Source organism: Mytilus trossulus, chromosome 14, assembly GCF_036588685.1.
Source record: "Mytilus trossulus isolate FHL-02 chromosome 14, PNRI_Mtr1.1.1.hap1, whole genome shotgun sequence".
NCBI classification, from domain to species: Eukaryota; Metazoa; Mollusca; class Bivalvia; order Mytilida; family Mytilidae; genus Mytilus; species Mytilus trossulus.
In genome coordinates, this window is record NC_086386.1 from 66,537,139 (window position 1) to 66,554,777 (window position 17,639).

The 17,639-nt window shown below is 31.4% G+C and overlaps 1 protein-coding gene across 1 annotated transcript; it reads right to left on the minus strand.

Annotated features, from left to right (window-relative positions):
- Positions 1 to 1,803: 1,803 nt before the first annotated feature.
- LOC134697997 (gamma-aminobutyric acid receptor alpha-like) lies at positions 1,804 to 17,281 on the minus strand. The gene is made up of 8 exons (XM_063560285.1): positions 17,209 to 17,281; positions 11,407 to 11,474; positions 9,992 to 10,215; positions 8,905 to 8,987; positions 8,241 to 8,381; positions 6,217 to 6,369; positions 5,477 to 5,699; positions 1,804 to 2,076 (listed from the first exon to the last, which is right to left on the minus strand). Exons 1-8 carry the CDS (start codon positions 17,279 to 17,281, stop codon positions 1,833 to 1,835), a joined length of 1,209 nt encoding a protein of 402 aa, XP_063416355.1. The 3' UTR covers positions 1,804 to 1,832.
- Positions 17,282 to 17,639: the final 358 nt, after the last annotated feature.

Here is a 17,639-nt window from a genome sequence, read left to right on the forward strand (position 1 = left end):
TTTTCTTAGCTTATCCTGACTTTTTTACAATTGTCATCCTGCCTTTTTTTTTACTCAAAATCCTGTCCTGCCTATTTTTTTAAATTTCATCCTAGCCCCCCCCCCCCCCCCCTCCCCCCATAAAAATCAAATGGTACCTCCCTAAAAACCGCAAATACAATGTAACATTTATTATATTTGTCATCAAACGCAGTTCCGCGTCACCTTCTTTTGAAGTTATTTATAGATCTTTAATAAAGCATAGGTCAATTGATTAGTAATCACGTTGATTCTGTTAACCCATAGATGTAATAGATTCAGATTAAATTACCCATTGAGATAGGGAGATGGACAAATATTCAGACAGATAGACGAAATTGTAACTTATGTAACTCTAAAGATCTTGGAGATGAGTATCATTATATTATGATGTGCACAGAGATGTCAATAAAAAGAAAAGAATGTATTGATAAAAAATATTTAAATCGTCCAAATATAATTATGTTTAAAAAAAATATGAATTTAAATATAAAATCTAAATTGAGAAAGCTGTGTACTTTCATTAGATTTATAAATTCACATGTGTGCCCTCCTGGCTAAATACTATCAGTATAATTGTAAATAGTGTACATATTTTGCTTTGTGTATTCATGTATTTATGTCTGTATTATTGATGTCATGTAGTGCCTGTATACCATTGTAACTGCAAAGGTTTGACAGAATAAAGATATATATATAGATTCAATATTTTATTATAATCTCACCACATACAAACATAAAATGAGATTCACATACATAGATTTAAAACATTAAAACATTTGCATTGCATGTACCAATCTTAAAAAGATTTATGAGAGACTTTTAAGATATACTATAATACATCTATGGTTAAACTGACTGTTATTTATATACTTTGAATGTTAAAAAAGATTGAATGGTCTCTTCTGATACTTAAATATGTTGAAGTCAACCCATGCTTTGAAAATTTTAGGGGGGGCGCACGCCCGCCACGCCCCCGCCTAAATCCGCCCCTGAGAAAGCAGTTTTTATTTGATAGATTTATACTTAACTGCTTCACTGTAGTTAGATTAAGGTCCAATATGAACGCTTTTAATTGGTCTTCAATTGGTCTAAAATATAACACAAAAAGAGGTAGACTAGTTTGAATCGATCTTAAGAGGGATTGTACATTATTTTTTTCCGGGGACAGTTATCGTATTGAGATTATGTTCTAAAATAGAATACCTAGTGTTCACATAGATTGCAAATTTCTTTCATACTTTTTTACAATTTATTTCATTATATTTGATGCATAAAATAGTTAGAAGGGGGATGAAATTAAATGCCAAAAACTTTGTGGAATAAATTGTTAGATAATGTTGTGATTGACCAAATTTGTAAAGGTAAAAAGTAATATGTATGAAACTGTAAAACTGAATTATAAACCACCTCAACATAAAATTTCCCATGTTTTGATTAAGCGCCTATAGACTTTTCTATAATTTTGATATAATATGACACACAAGTTTTAACTTGACATAGTTTTAGATTTGATAAAACCAACCAAATAATATTAGAACTCCTTAATGCCGATTTCTGTGTCCTTGTGTTGCTGTTTTTTGACAATCATATTCTCCACAAAGTTTATTCAGGTAGGAACGCCTGACGACTATCAGCCATTTTCTCGTTACCGTTTCGACTTTCACCCTTTACCGAACGAGTATAGCAGTATAGTTTGTGTTTTGTGCTTTTTAAAAATTATTTACTTTATTTATAAGTACAAGACTTTCTTCAGAAAATAATATCAAAATCTAGCTCTGGTTCAACACGACATTCCTTATCATGAGTCATGCTTAAGATGTTTGAAAATTGCCTGAATCCCAGTACCAACTCCAATAAAAAGCATGAAAGAAAATAAACGATGCAGGAAAAAAATATCGTGATGTCATGTCAATTTTACTGACGCTGTTTCCATTTTTAAGGTCAGCTCTAGCTACATTTTGATTACGAAACTGATAATTTCCAACTAAGCATCGAATGAACAAGTTGTAACAGCTATAATGCCTTACATTTGACTCAGTCGATATTATACCGTTACTTTTAGGATCAGGAATCTACAAATGAAAACAAACGCTTATTCATGAAAAGAATGTAAAATATAATACAGGTGGTTTCTCGATTAGATACAGATTTCAAACAGTTACTGTTAATACACGTTTATCATAGACTTATAAACTTTATATTGTTTGGTAAAATGTTGTAGTTGGATTGTTGTCTCATTTACGTTTACTCAGCACATCCTAATTTTGGCAACATCCGTATTTTCTTTGGAAAGCACAAAAAGTAATTCCAATAAAAGAAACTAGAGGCTCTTAAGAGCCTGTGTCGCTCACCTTGGTCTATGTGCATATTAAACAAAGGACACAGATGGATTCATGAAAAAATTGTGTTTTGGTGATAGTGATGCGTTTGTAGATCTCACTTTACTGAAAATTCTTGCTTCTTACAAAAAAAACCAATTATGACCTATAATTCAGAAGTAACATATTTGGATACATATATTTCTTTTCATCGAGCCAAAAGTAGAGCCTTAACTTCAGGAAAAGAAATTAATCAACTTGATTTTATAGACAAGACCCCCATAGAAAATATGCATCTTAAATTTTGTAAATCTACTCTAGGGATAAGAAAAAATGCATCCAATTTAGGAGCAAGAGTTGAATTAGGAAGATTGCCTATAGAATGTTTTATTATGTTATATATTAAAACACAAACCCTTTTATATTTAGCTAGACTATATAATAATAATATTAACCCATTGTTAAGGAAGCTTTTTCTCTAGCACAGTCTCTAGATTTGACAGGAACTTACTCATGGTATACATATGCTAAAAATATTGTTAAAGAGACTAACGTTATCCTTAATATTCTTTCTACTTGTAAGGACATTAAAGATGTAAATAAAATAAAAAACGATATAAAGTTAAAAATGAAAAATAGATATGAAGATTTAATTCAAAACAAATTTCAAAACATCGATGATAAAAGTAAATTTTTTCTCTATAAAAAACTTAAAAAAGATTACAAACTAGAATATTATCTAAATACATCTAATTTTCAGATAAGGAGATTAATAACTAAATTTAGAATAAGTGATCACTAGAATCTTTAGTTACAGAGGAAAATATTTTGTTAAAATTAACAAAAATTTACAAAATAATCAAAATTATCAAAAATTGACTATAAAGGGCAATAACTCCTTAAGGGGTCAACTGACCTTTTTGGTCATGTTGACTTATTTGTGGATCTTACTTTGCTGAACATTATTGCTGTTCACAGTTTATCTCTATCTATAATAATATTAAAGATAACAAGCGAAAACATCAAAATTTCCTTTAAAATATCCAATTCAGGGGCAGCAACCCAACAACCAGTTGTCGGCTTCATCTGAAAATTTCAGGGCAGATAGATCTTGACTTGCAAAACAATTAAACCCCCATATCTGAATTGCTCTAAATGCTTTGGTTTCTGAGTGATAAGCCAAAATCTACATATTACCCCTATGTTCTATTTTTAGCCATGGCGGCTTTACTGGTTGGTTGGCAGGGTCACCGCACTCATTTTTAAAACTAGATATCCCAATGATGATTGTCGCCAAGTTTTGTTTAATTTGGCTTAGTAGTTTCAGAGGAGAAGATTTTTGTAAAAGCTAACGACGAACGACGACGACGACGACGACGACGGACGACGGACGACGGACGACGGACGCAAAGTGATGCGAAAAGCTCACTTGGCCCTTCGGGCCAGGTGAGCTTAAAACATAATACTACCAATACTTGAAAGGACTGACTTTTTGTTGTCGGTTATTTGGAAAACAATATTCTGATGAACAGCGGGTAAGTTTAGTGGAATAAGTTAAGTCCTTCAGATTTTAATGACAAAAAACAGTCTGTTGAAAAAATACAACTTTTCATTATATCAATATATCTAGGAAATGAAAGTTTTAATAATAAAAAATAAATATAACAAAATGTTCAAGCTATCCAAAAACGACCCTTACTTTGTGTTATTTAAATTTTTGGTAAATTGGCTTGATGTTAACTCAATTGCGAAATGCAAACAACATAAAAAAGTAATTTTTGATTTATTGATTTAGAGTTATTTGTTAGCAAAAGAAGAGGGACGAAAGATACCAAAAGGGACAGTCAAACTCCTAAATCTAAAACAAACTGACAACGCCATGGCTAAAAATGAAAAAGACAAACAGAAAAACAATAGTACACATGACACAACATAGAAAACTAAAGAATAAACAACACGAACCCCACCAAAAACTAGGGGTGATCTCAGGTGCTCCGGAAGGGTAAGCAGATCCTGCTCCACACGCAGCACCCGTCGTGTTGCGTATATGTGATAACAAATCTGGTAAATAGTCTAATTTGGTAGGTCAAAGTCATGAAAGGGAAGGGGATTGTAGTTATGACGTAAGGAACATATCCGATATCATTTGTGAAACGGTTATTCCATAACGGTCAACCAACTCGTGATGGCGTCCGTAAAATTTACGAAGGGATGATTTCAACTTCACCATTAGGAACTCTTGGTTTAATAGCTTCCTTGTGAGAAGTAAACCTCTATCAAGAAAATCATGATAGGAAATGCAAGCACGGGAATATCGAATCAATTGGGAGATTTATACCCCGTATGCAGGTGCTGCTGGAATGTTGCTACTTAGAAATGGAAAGTTCACAATTGGAAAGCTGAAATCATCTCTTTTGTCGAAAAGTTTTGTCTTCAACCGACCCTCATTGTCAATTTCTAGATGTAAGTCAAGATATGAAGCCGACTTAACTGTATCTGTAGTATCCTTTATCACTAATTCGATGGGATAGATGCGATCCACATAGTCACCAAATTTTGAATTGTTTAGTGAAAGAACGTCATCTATATAGCGGAAAGTAGAGTTAAAGAATATTGCTAACTTCTTATCTTTCTTCCTAAGAAGTTCCTGCATGAAGTCAGCTTCATAATAATAAAGAAACAAATCAGCAAGTAGAGGGGCACAGTTTGTTCCCATTGGGATTCCGACAGTCTGTTGAAAAACACGTCCTCCGAACGTAACAAATATGTTGTCAATCAAGAAATCAAGCATCTTGATAAAAAGTGCATTTTGAAAAGATACCTTAAAGGTAAAATTGATTGGTCTGTTAGCGACTAAATTTCTTTCTACAATAAACATAAACACATGAAAATACAGACGAGCAACGATACTTTTTTCTTTCGCCTGTTTTCTTACACACTTCAAACAGAGTTAGCTGAGTCTAAGCAGTGCAACTACTTATGTATAACTTGAAATGTAATTCAAATATGATGAAAAGTAATGTTTAAATTTTTTTCTTCGATATTTTTAATTTGACTGTTTTAAAAAAAAATTACATTCTTGTATTGAAAGAATTGATTGTTTGCATGTTAGGTTTCTAAATAGTTAGAATGTATGCGTCTCTTGTCTTATTACCTGTTCGTCTTCGCTATCACTAGTTGATCCTTCTTTTGGAATTATCTTAGTGAAATAATTAACAGCAGCATATTCTATCATGGCGGCTAGGTTGTACACAATACATACATTCAGATAAACATCAAGTGCAGTAGCGTACGGAACTCTGGGTAAACCATCCCTCACCATCATTCCCGTAGAGGCAGTTGATAAAATAGTAGTAACTCCTTCAATTAATAGAAGTAATAAAATATAACTTGAAAGATTGGTATTATTCATGTAGGTTTATTTCTTTGAATGTTTTGCTAAAAAAAACTTTAAACGTCAAGTAAAATTTCGTATAAAACTAAAAATACAGCTCGCATTTATACGTATGGTCACCGTTTCTACAACAAATCTAGATCATAAATACCTGTATTTGTATTGTCCATATAACAGTTATAAGGAGGTTTGTCTCTCCATTGTTGACTTCAATGTTTATGTGGTGATAAATTGTACAATATTTATCACTGAGTGCGCTTCCAGTTTTTGATGTGGTTGGTTATGCCCAGTCTTTCTATTTTGGGATTCATGTACTGTCGTTTGTGTGATTTTAAGTTTGTCTTTTTTTCTTGTCTAGCCATAGCGTTGTCAGTTTATTTTTAACTAATGCGTTTGAATGACCTTTTGGTATCTTTCGGCTCTCTTTTAAGCTTTCAAGACGACATGTCTAGACATTCTATAATTGTACAGTGTCCTACTTACCTAGTAAAACTCTTGCAGGTGCTGCATCTCTGTTTATCCAGAAAGAAACCCAAGACAAACATACTATCAGGGTACACGGTAGATATGTTTGAAGCACAAAAAATCCTACGTGGCGTTTTAAATGGAAGTATACCTCAAGAACAGAATGCTCCCCTGTAAATATATACAATCATTCCTTTATTGTTGAGTAGTTATTCGAAGGAGAATGTTTTGGTAAGATATAAAAGCGTTAACCTTATTAAACAAGTCATGAAGTATTTTCTTACATTCATTTACTTACTAGCATGTGCATTTCACCAAAATAATTACGATCCGTATAATTCTTAAAATATTGTTATACCTATTATACAACTGGAATAAAACAGGGACTTAGTTTTGCCCCCCCCCCCCCAAGCAATGTTCTCGTCACATAAGTCTTCTGCTTACTGTAAATTCAGTAATTATTATGAGGTTTTTATTTATGCGAAAAATGCGACAGAATGTAAATACAATAATTTAGACTCGCACTTTGAAATATTTTATATGAATTAAACAGGTTTGTCTAAAAATCGTAAAAAAATGCAATTATAAATGCACGCAATATTTTCTGAATTTACAGTAAATGAGATACTAGTAGTTATCTGTGTTTTTTTCTACTAACTTACTTTGTGTCACTTTGGTATCTTCTCACGTTATTGATTTTACAAAAAATATTTTATCTTTTAGTTCATTCTAATTATATAACGAAACATGTTTCCAAACAGACTTAAATGTTAAATAACGATACAAAGGACAGGAGAAGTTACATTAAAATCAATCCAATTGATATAGTTGGAATGGCAAAATGAACACGTAGACATAGGAACAAAAGAACACCACGATAATTCATAATTGGCAATACAGTGGAATTGTATACGACTGTCATACAAATGAGAGGTTAAGCTATCCTTAAACTAGGTTAAATCCATCATTTTCTACATAAGAAAAATGCTTGTACAAAGTCAGGAATATGACAGTTGTTATCCATTCGTTTAAGATGTTTACAAGTGCTTTTGATTTTGCCATTTGATAAGAGATATTCCGTTGTGAATTTTCCTTGGAGTTCAATATTTTTGTGATTTTATTTTTATACACTTGGGGTTATTCAGGCATGGTAGGTTATGGAATGATACAACCATTACGACATGAAATTTCTCGTATGTTAGCTCAAATTTGCATTTAAACTTTGACATACAACTCAAATTAGATTTTCAAGAGTGAATTAAAAGCTTTTGAGAAATTTATGATTTCAAATGTATCAAATTCCAACAGGGGCAATTTTTCAATTTTCAATTTTCAATTTTCAATTTTTAATTTTTCAATTTTCAATTTTCAATTTTCAAAGCAAAACAAATATTATTGTAATATACATATGCATTTTCATGTCAGTATTTACAATCTGTTAATTTTGTTATTAGTTGTTATTGTCTTTGACCTAGCTGTCAGTAACTGCGATTACTTTCTAATATGTACTTAGTGTCTTTATTGTTGGGATGTACAAGTATCCGTCCACGTCCACTATATATTTTTGTTATATGTATATTTATCTATATTCATCTGATGACTCCAGCCTTTTTCAACTGATTTTTATAGTTCGATTTTACATTGTACTGTTACACTTTTGTCCTAGGTTAGGGAAGGGTTTGGATTCTGATTTCTTATTAGGTGCCACATTCTGTATCTATGTACCTGTCCCAAGTCAGTATCCTGTAATTCAGTGTTTGTCGTTTGTTGCTGTGTTAAATATTTGTGTTTCGCCGTACATTCATTATGTCTTTACTTTTCTCGTTTGAATTGTTTAACATTTGTGATGACGGGTACTTTCATAGCTGACTATGCGGTATGGGCTTTGTTCATTGACAAATGACCTATAGCTGTTAATTTCTGTGGCATTTTATCTATTGTGGAGAGTACATCTTATTGTCAATCATACCATATATGTCTTTTTTTTTTTATGTTAAAGCTTCTTTAAAAGAGTTTTATACACCAAAAAATATAATGTTTACCGTTATGATCTATCTTAGTTAGGTTCTTGGTTTGTATTCCCCGGATGTTAAATTGTGACATAGTGACACCTTCATACATTTCCACTGACTTATCTTGTCCATGTTTCCATATATACAGTATGTCGTTAACTGTATACCCGTCTGCAAATATCAATTGAATTAACAAAATTGTTATGTTGATCAAACGATTTATCACTTTCTACTTAAATTGAAAATGCTGATTCTTTTCTCTGGTTACGAGTAAGAAATAAACTCATTTTATTTTGTTCTATTTCACCTTTTTGAATACATATTTGCCCGAGTTAACGGCCCCGTTTTAAAGTTTGGTCTGAAATGCTATTGTAAAAATATAAGTAAAAATTTCACAAAAAACGGAGGTACAGATGACCTTGCAGTTATAGATTTTCCGTTAGGTCTTTTTTTTAACCTATATTTACAACTTTCAGATGGACACATAATTTTATCGCCTATTGCAAACAACTTGAAAAACTGTAAACTAAACAATGTTGTTTTTACAAACATCTTAGATCCGAAATCAAGCAAAGTTAATGCAGTTTGAAAATAATGATCGAACAAAATTAATACTTCTTTCTGTCATACTTTCTGGATGAGTATGTTAATATTCTTGAGACTTACCGTAAATGTACAAAAGACTTTTACTTACAACTACTAATTATTAGTGGACAGACAGGCCTATCCATAGGATATTCCATCATCTTCATTGGACAAACGGCATGAATTGTCAATCTGAAAGAAACGATTATTAAAAATACTTAAATATACAAAGTACAAATATGTAAAGCTGGAAATGCAATCTTAACAACCCGTGGCATACGAGGATCAATCTTATATTCACATCATTCAAATCTTAAGTATAAAGGTCAATAAAAGAAAAAAAGACTCATCTTTACAATACCGGTATTGAAGATAAAAAAAAACCCAACAAAACAAAAACAACAAATTTTTAGCCTGTCAGTATAATATCGATTGTTGCCCTCAAAGAGTTGTTGCAAAGATTCTTAATTCTACAAAAATATTTTAACTTAACTGAATGACAAGAGATATTATGTTGTCCAATATAGATTGTAGAACGCAGACCCAATAAAATGTAAAATTAAATTCCACAGTATCAATTTAGCATTAGGCATGTGATGTCGAATTTTGACCCCGGTTAATTCTTTTCGTTTTTTTTTAAAACCCCAAAATACTTTTTGTTTTTGATATTGAAAGGGTAAATAAATGAAGTACGTTGACATAGATACATATTGTTCCCCTCACAAAATGAACTATTAGAAACAGAGTCTTTAGAATAGCATTGACATCTATTAAACTAAGGGGACAGCTCTTTTATTTTTCGAGGTAGACGGAATTTGAAATGGATATTCTGGTCTGCTAAGCGCTAAAAATAAATAACTTTGACAGGAAGAAAAGAATTATCCTTGTTACACAAAATGCAAGAAACATTTATGTATAAATTGAAATATTTTTTGCGCAAAAGCGGCGGAAGAAATAAGCATGCCCTAGCAACAGATTAATTTAAAAAGGAAAAATCAATCTATCTTAAATAAAATCAGCCAAGTCTCTTAAAAATCAAATGCTCGTCCCCTTAGTATAAGTTTAAAAAAAATACATTATTTGTTAGAAAAGTCAGGAGAGGAGTATGGTAAAATATAATGAGATCATCTATTACCGATATTGTGCAACTTTCAAGATACATATTGAGAAGCCACGATATCTTATCTTTACCTTACCTTCGGGACATATAAATTCTGCCGTCTTGTCGGATTCTTACAAATACATTCGGAACTGTAATATTTGGTTGCTGTGATCGTCTACCATTTATGAAATAAGTATTTGGCTTCCAGATATACTTCAGGAAACTATTACTCAATGTGACTTCTGTTATGTTCTCTAAGTTGAAACGAAGTCGGTTGTCATACCAACGTTGTCGCAAGTAGCATTGCATTGAATATGACTAAAAAAAATAACACTTTATACATTTGAACGTTTAAACTACATTTCTTGATTTATACTTTCATCAAATGCAAACATGTCTAGAAAATGCTACTAATTATCTGAACAAAGATGTACTGCACTATTATTAGAATAGTAGAATAGAATGATATACAAATGGATGAAATTATATATACATCTAACTGTTATTTTACTACAATATATAACAAAAAACGGATTTGTATCACTACACTATAATAGTTATTACGGTGAGGTTCAATTGCCTGTCATTTATTCATCATCCACGCACGAAATTGTCTCAGAAAAAATATTTCTCTGTTCATTAACATCAGTTTCTTATGTAGAGATGTGATTGTTTTTCTGTTACAAGTGCTTTTGGCCATCCTCAAGAACTTTCGGTCATCCGATGTTCAGTACTTTTGAATCAGTACTTTAAATATACGAAAGGGTTTCACCAAATTCCGTAAAGGGTACATATTTCCTATTGAAGATAGACATGGCAAACTTTGTTTAACATATGTTGCTGAAGGACAAGAAATATTTCCTCTTGAATAATAAACTAAGATTGGTGCTATTTAAACATTTAAAATATTGAAAGATTAACTTTTGTCATTTCCAAAAGACCCAAAAAATATTAAACTATTACAACCTATATCGACAGAACATGTGAAACTAATGGACTGTTTTTTTGGAAACGGTACTAGTAATTAGAACTTTGGCCAGAGGGAGCTTAATAATGCATTTATAAGATAAAAGTCCCATTCATAAATGTTCAAATCCCGGCCAGGGAAGAACCAACATTTGCTTCCTACAGATCTAACATTGTTGGGCTGTTATTTAGACGGATTATATGAATATCTTAACTAGCTGGCTAGTTGTCTGCCATTCTTTAAAGTCATATGAAACGGGTGACTTGCTAAAAATAATGTTTATCCAATTCTTGAACCAATGCACGTATATATCATAAACTTAATCTTCTGTGCACGATTTTGTCATTTTTACGCAAATATATCGTATAATCGTCAATTTTTTCTCTCTCTCTCTGTCTTTTATGATTTAACAAATATGGCAGCCCATTAAATGCCGTGTTTTGACTCCGAAGTTTACCGATTGTCACTTTATAGTAAACAATCAACAAAAAGCATGGATATTGAGCATGTGTTGAAAAAATATTGATTATAATTGTACAAACCATTTCACTTTCCTTAACTGGCCCCATACTCCGTACTAATATATCTGTTTCTATTCTTATTGCAGGCCCTGAAAAGTAATTAGCAATACTTCATATATGTCTAATGATGTGAAAGTATACTCATGATATTCTTTAAAAAACATTGTTTGCACTACACAACCAAACAAATGTAACTTTTGTTACTATATAGGTTAACAACTGACGATACCTCGATTAGAATAAATATAGATTCTTACATTGATACCAGTGGATTATCGGATTTATCCAATCGAGATAGTTAAATTATCAATTTTAAAGTCCGAGCCGCCTCGGCGAGGATTTTAAAATTTATAATTTAACTATCGAGATTGGATAAATCCGATAATCCACGAGTAACTATGGAATCTGTTTCTCTAATGATTAAACAGACATTTTCTTTTTTTGTTAAACGAAATCCCCTTCGAGTGCCTTTCAAATTGCACGAAGTTGTCAATTTCATTAACACCTGTTATCAAATTTTGATTCATATAGTTAGTTAAAAAGGTCATGACCCTTAAAATCATCCAATGATCTTTTGAGATTACCAGCAACCACACGTTGATTAAATTTTTTATATAATGGGTTAGGAAAGGGATAAATTTCCATAGAATTAGAGAAATACTGTTTAATGAATAGAGATAAATGCAAACCATTTCTTAGCTTTTGTTGTTTATTTCAATTGTGAAGCTGCTCTTTTTAAGCCAACACTTTTATACGCGCTCATGCACCCGTGCTAGAACGGAATTTCAATCGTGAAAAAAAGCTAAGTAAGCGATTGGTCCTTGTCTGTGAACATTAAAAATACATTTTTAATTTTAGTTTCTTGTGTATGTTGCGGAGTTTAGTATGACGTCTATTATCACTCAACTAGTAAACATTTTTGTTAAGGGCCAGCTGAAGCACATCTCCAATTTCTTCCTACATTGAATTCCCATTGGTGGCCTGCGGCTGTTTTCTGCTATGTGGTCGGGTTGTTGTCTCTTCGACTCATTCCCCATTTCCATTCTCAATTTTATTTGATTTATGATAAACTTATTCGTATTTTAATTCATGAGCAGCTGACCTATAGTTACTTTAACTTTCACATATTGGTCATTATTCTACAGTCTTCAAAGTAAGGAACATAATTATATTGTCATAATATCGAACACTTTTTTTATTTAAAGAATTATCCAAATCAAATCATCAGTTCTGTTTAAAAACAGAGGACCAGAGATTACCTATGCAAATTATTGAATGTTTGCAAGACGCTCATTTCCTTAGAGTGAAAATTGAGTGTATTCACTCCGAGAAAGCAAATCTCAAATGGCTAATCGGTTTGGCTAAATTTCAGATATTTTAATCACATGTGGTACCTCGTTAACATTCTCTATTACAATTTATTAAAAAAATCAGTCCGTGGCGTACGGAAGTAGTCAAGAAGACGGTCTTCTTCCCCATGGGGTTTCAGGAAGCGGACACTTTTTACTAGTTTCAACTTCAATGTTCTTATGCCAGCAAATTTAGTAAACCATGACTTTATACAGGTTATTTTGAGTTTTCACATTTTATAGGACTTAATCTCTGATCTTATTTCTGTGTGCACAATTCTGATTCCACGTATGTCACCTTTATTTATATTATGAAATCTGTTTTGACAAGTTCCATATACCATAATGTTTTAGGGGTTTTAATATTCAGTATCGAAGTAATGCATAATGAATTTAATAGTTATCGTTTTCTGCGATATATGATTTTTTTCTGATAAAGTAACTAAATTCAAAACCAATATAGAAATATAGTTAATGTTACTGTGTAAATTTATCGGCATGTCAATGACAACATAGCCCTATAATTCTTTTTGGTTTATCCCGTTTAACACATGGTATTTGCGCGGGAACTTTTTCCATTGCCGTCGAATTTGGATTATTGTAATGTGAGATAAATTGTTTAAGAATTGAATGCTTCTTTTTGTAAATTTATGGAAGCGCTTCATACTAAAAATGTGCGCACGGTCAACGCTTTTACAACCCTATAAAGTTACAAAAAGAAGCATTCAATACTTATAATTACATATTTTTTAGCTATGATCATAAAAACACGAATTTTTGTATTTTATTCACCTGTGCACTTTATTGTGGGACCACGTGTTATCATGGATCAAAAGTTTTATTGAGTGACACAATAGCTTACGGAATAACATGTGATGTGCAGCTAGCCAATCAAAATAAAGTATTATAATGAAACATACATCTAATGTAATTATTTTGAGATGTAATGTGATAACATTTTAGAATATGATATCATTTGTTTCTATTCTACAGTACATAATTTGACGTCAAGTTTGTACAAATTAAGTATCTAGTCTAGTCAGAACTGAAGTAGATGTACAGCATATACCATTATATTTTAACCAACAAATACAATTGCTTTACCCACAACGGTAAAATAGAATGTATTTATGTATAAATATTCAATCATTCTAGTCATTGCAACTGACAAAATCAACGGAATCAGTATAAGGTTCGCGAATTATACTCCTTTTTTTTTCTTTTCTTTTTTATAAAAATCGTTATTGTCGATTCCATATAACATTGTTTTTTATACATAGATACTTTCATGGAATTTTACAATCTATTTCATAATAAATCAACAACTTCATTGATATTACAAAGCTTCGTATAAACGAGTTAACTGCACATAGCGTGTTCATTATCTATATAAGTTCCTCTCGTATATTTCAATAATGGTAATACTAAAAAAAAATTATAATGATCTCCAGGATTAACACCATAGCAACAACCAGAAAGTATTGACTATGGTTATACCATAAATTAAGAATGAATCGTAGTATCAAAGCTGGGAAGAATAATCAGAGACATATATATTGCTATATCTCTTATCTGAAAAAACGACGGCGTCATATTTCCGGTTTATATTTGTAGAAATGGTGTCAGCATTACCATGATTACGGATTTCAGTGTCAATATTATTCCTCAAACATATAATTAAAGTACAAAGTATACACGTTAGAATAATCAGGGATAGAATTGACTTATAATTTCCTTTCTCTTACTAATAGATATACAATTATACTTTTCTCTTACTAATAGATATACAATTATACTTTTCTCTTACTAATAGATATACAATTATACTTTATTTTTTTGGCGGATTCTGATTACAATATCTTAAAACTCGTTCAGCTAAAGTTATGTGGCTTTGCTGTTAATGTTTACTAGTAAATTTATGTTAAAAATATCACAATAAAAAATGCTATCAAGGGATAGTAAATAGAAACACAATGTACTAGTGTAGTTCGGGAAAAGATGAAATGTATACATATGTTTTTTTTTTACATTGACGATGCATATATATATAAATATGGTTAAAGACGAGAGGTGATCTTATACAAACACGACCTCCTCGTGGGATTAGTATTATTGAATACATTACAACTAATTGGCTCCTCGAGCGACTATAAAAGAAAGCTAATATTGAACTGCCAACAGTTTTTTACGTTCTTGGTATAATTTATATTGCTTACTGGCATAATTTCCCTTGACACCGGAGTGTTATTAACGTTATGTCATGATAGCGTATAATTGGTGATATATTAGTATTAGATCAGACATTTATTTTTCATGAACCATCAAATGACATTACAGCCCAAGCCAATCTAATAACGTTCAATTATTATAAAGGTTAGACAATTCTCTGATTTCAGTAAAAGCGTTTCCCCCCCCCCCCATTTCCCTGGTCAAGTATGAAAATGTGTGTTGAAAAATAGCTACAAGAAATAAAGAAAATGTAGAGGTTAGACAGCCCTGGTGATTTTTCTTCTCCTTTGCTTTATTAATTTAATCAATTGTTGATTCCGACTGTTGTTTCTGTATTAGAAAATAAAAGTGTGTCCTCGTTTCTGAGAGTCCATTTAAAAGTTGAGTTATTGACAAAAAGAACCCTAATGTTATACAACAACAAAAAAGAAGAAAATTTAGCAGTCATATCTGAAAACTTATTCAGATGTCATGTCTTTACATTGTATATACTCCTTTCCAAGTTTTCGATAATTGTTATCCGCCGAATTGTATTCACTTTAAAGACGTCTAGAAGCCTTTAGTCTTAAATCCGATATTTCGTTTGTGACACAAGAAATGTCTATAAGTTCAACAGCAAAATGCAATAATGAAAAACGCTTAAAGTAGAAAAATCGAAAATGACGACTTCGTAAGATTGCAGAGATGTCAAATACAGATGGTCAGTGGAAATTGTCAATTGAAGCTATTTTAGATTGACAAATGTATTCTTATTTAATAAATAATAATAATAAAACAACATTTGTGCTGTTTTGAGTGAACGCACTGGGTATAACTTAGATACAAAAAATTACTTCATGAAATTACTGTGTTCGGTTATGTAAATTTTCAAATATTTGACGCTTCGCTTCATATAGTAGAAATTTGACCCTCGAGGAGCTACAGTCATACTACCCACTTTTTGCAATATCAAAATCGCACTCTGAAAAATAATAAAATTATGAAGGAACATAAGGGACTCATTTAACTTAAAAAAAGGGGAGGGGGCGTTAAGTTTTCTTCTAAAAAGTAAAGAGATAATCTGATTTACAATCCCCAATTTGACGAGCAGGTGACAAAGAAATATTCTGAATCCAGATTTTTCCAATACCTTTTAGCGTTTTAAAATTATTAAAAAAATAATACTTTGATTGAAAGCGTAGTAAAAACAAGTGATAAGTGCTCCGACTCGGACATAAAATTTTACTCCCTTTTGAAGCTTAAATGGTTACTCCCTAACATAATGTAGGATTTTCTTTTTGAGCACTTTGAATTCGAATCTAAGATTAAGTTGACTGGATTTGATTTAAAACAATATTTTTGGATTGGGAAAATGGACACGTTTCTGAATACAAATTACAAAACACAAAAAAAAGTTTCATCTAAGACAACTACACATAGCCTTAAGTGCATGTATTAGCAAACAAAATTATCAAATAAGATCATAACACATAAGAATTTAAAAGCAAGTATAAGCATCAGATTTAGATATAAGAGAATATTGGTCTAAAGCACTTTTAGCGTATCACATATCTAATGACTTAAAACAAAGCAATGATGTTAAAAGGCAAGATGTAAAATTTTCAACACATACAGCAATTATTGATTGCACTTGTTACATTGAAATGGTTAACAATCATTTCTAATCTAGTTTATAATATTTTTGTTTTACGACCTTATTTTTCACCAAAATAACATGTATTGTAGGGTAAGCTTCAAGATTTAATTTCCTTTTATAGATTTGTTCCAATGTCTGATATAGAAATCAATTTTCCTTGACGAAGAATGTTCTTTTTACATTTCTTAACATTGCTTCAGTAAATGAACTCAGAAATATTTCCTAATTTCCTCCGATGGCAGAGCAATTTATTTACAATACCTCATCCAACGGCTTTAGTTTAATCATTTTATTTCCAAATTGACACGACATGTGAACTTTTTGCCGCGAATCTTGCTAAAGCCAATGGCCCATCTTCATCTAACAAGAATTTTGTGTCTAAATCGCAAATCGAATGACGTTGATTGATTAGACGGAAAAGACGTTAGACTTATGCTACTTAACTGTATAGTAAAAATGTCAAAATGTATGAAGATTTAATGCGTGACATTTTTCTATCTCGTTTGGTTAGACTTATTGGCATAATTGTAAACAGCTGTATAAATGTTTAATGAAGACACCATACACTTCCCAGTGCAATTTCTCTTTTGTCTTTTGTCTAATACATACCTCCAAGTCCTGGTCTGACTTCTCTATGGTAACCCTTTAACAAGTCATTTAACAAAAGTGTTACATTTTCCATCGGAGATATTGCAAGCGTATACCTAAAATCAGAATCAAAACCACGAGAAAATAAATACTTTCTTTTTATTAATCCAATTAATCAGGTAAAACTGTTTCAACAATAGAAAGTACATGTTCTGGCAAATATGAAATTTAGTTTGATTCGATGGCATGCAACAGTACAAACAAAAATCATTAGGAGTATTATAGCTAATTCATTACAAGTAAACTTTATAATTTGATCTATTTCATTTTTGAACCTCTTTCCCCTCCCTTAATTATAAACTTAACATAAATTAGCATGCAGATCGGAATGCAATTGTAGCGGTCATTCATAAAAAGGGGGGAGGGGGATATAAGGTGAACATACAATTCTA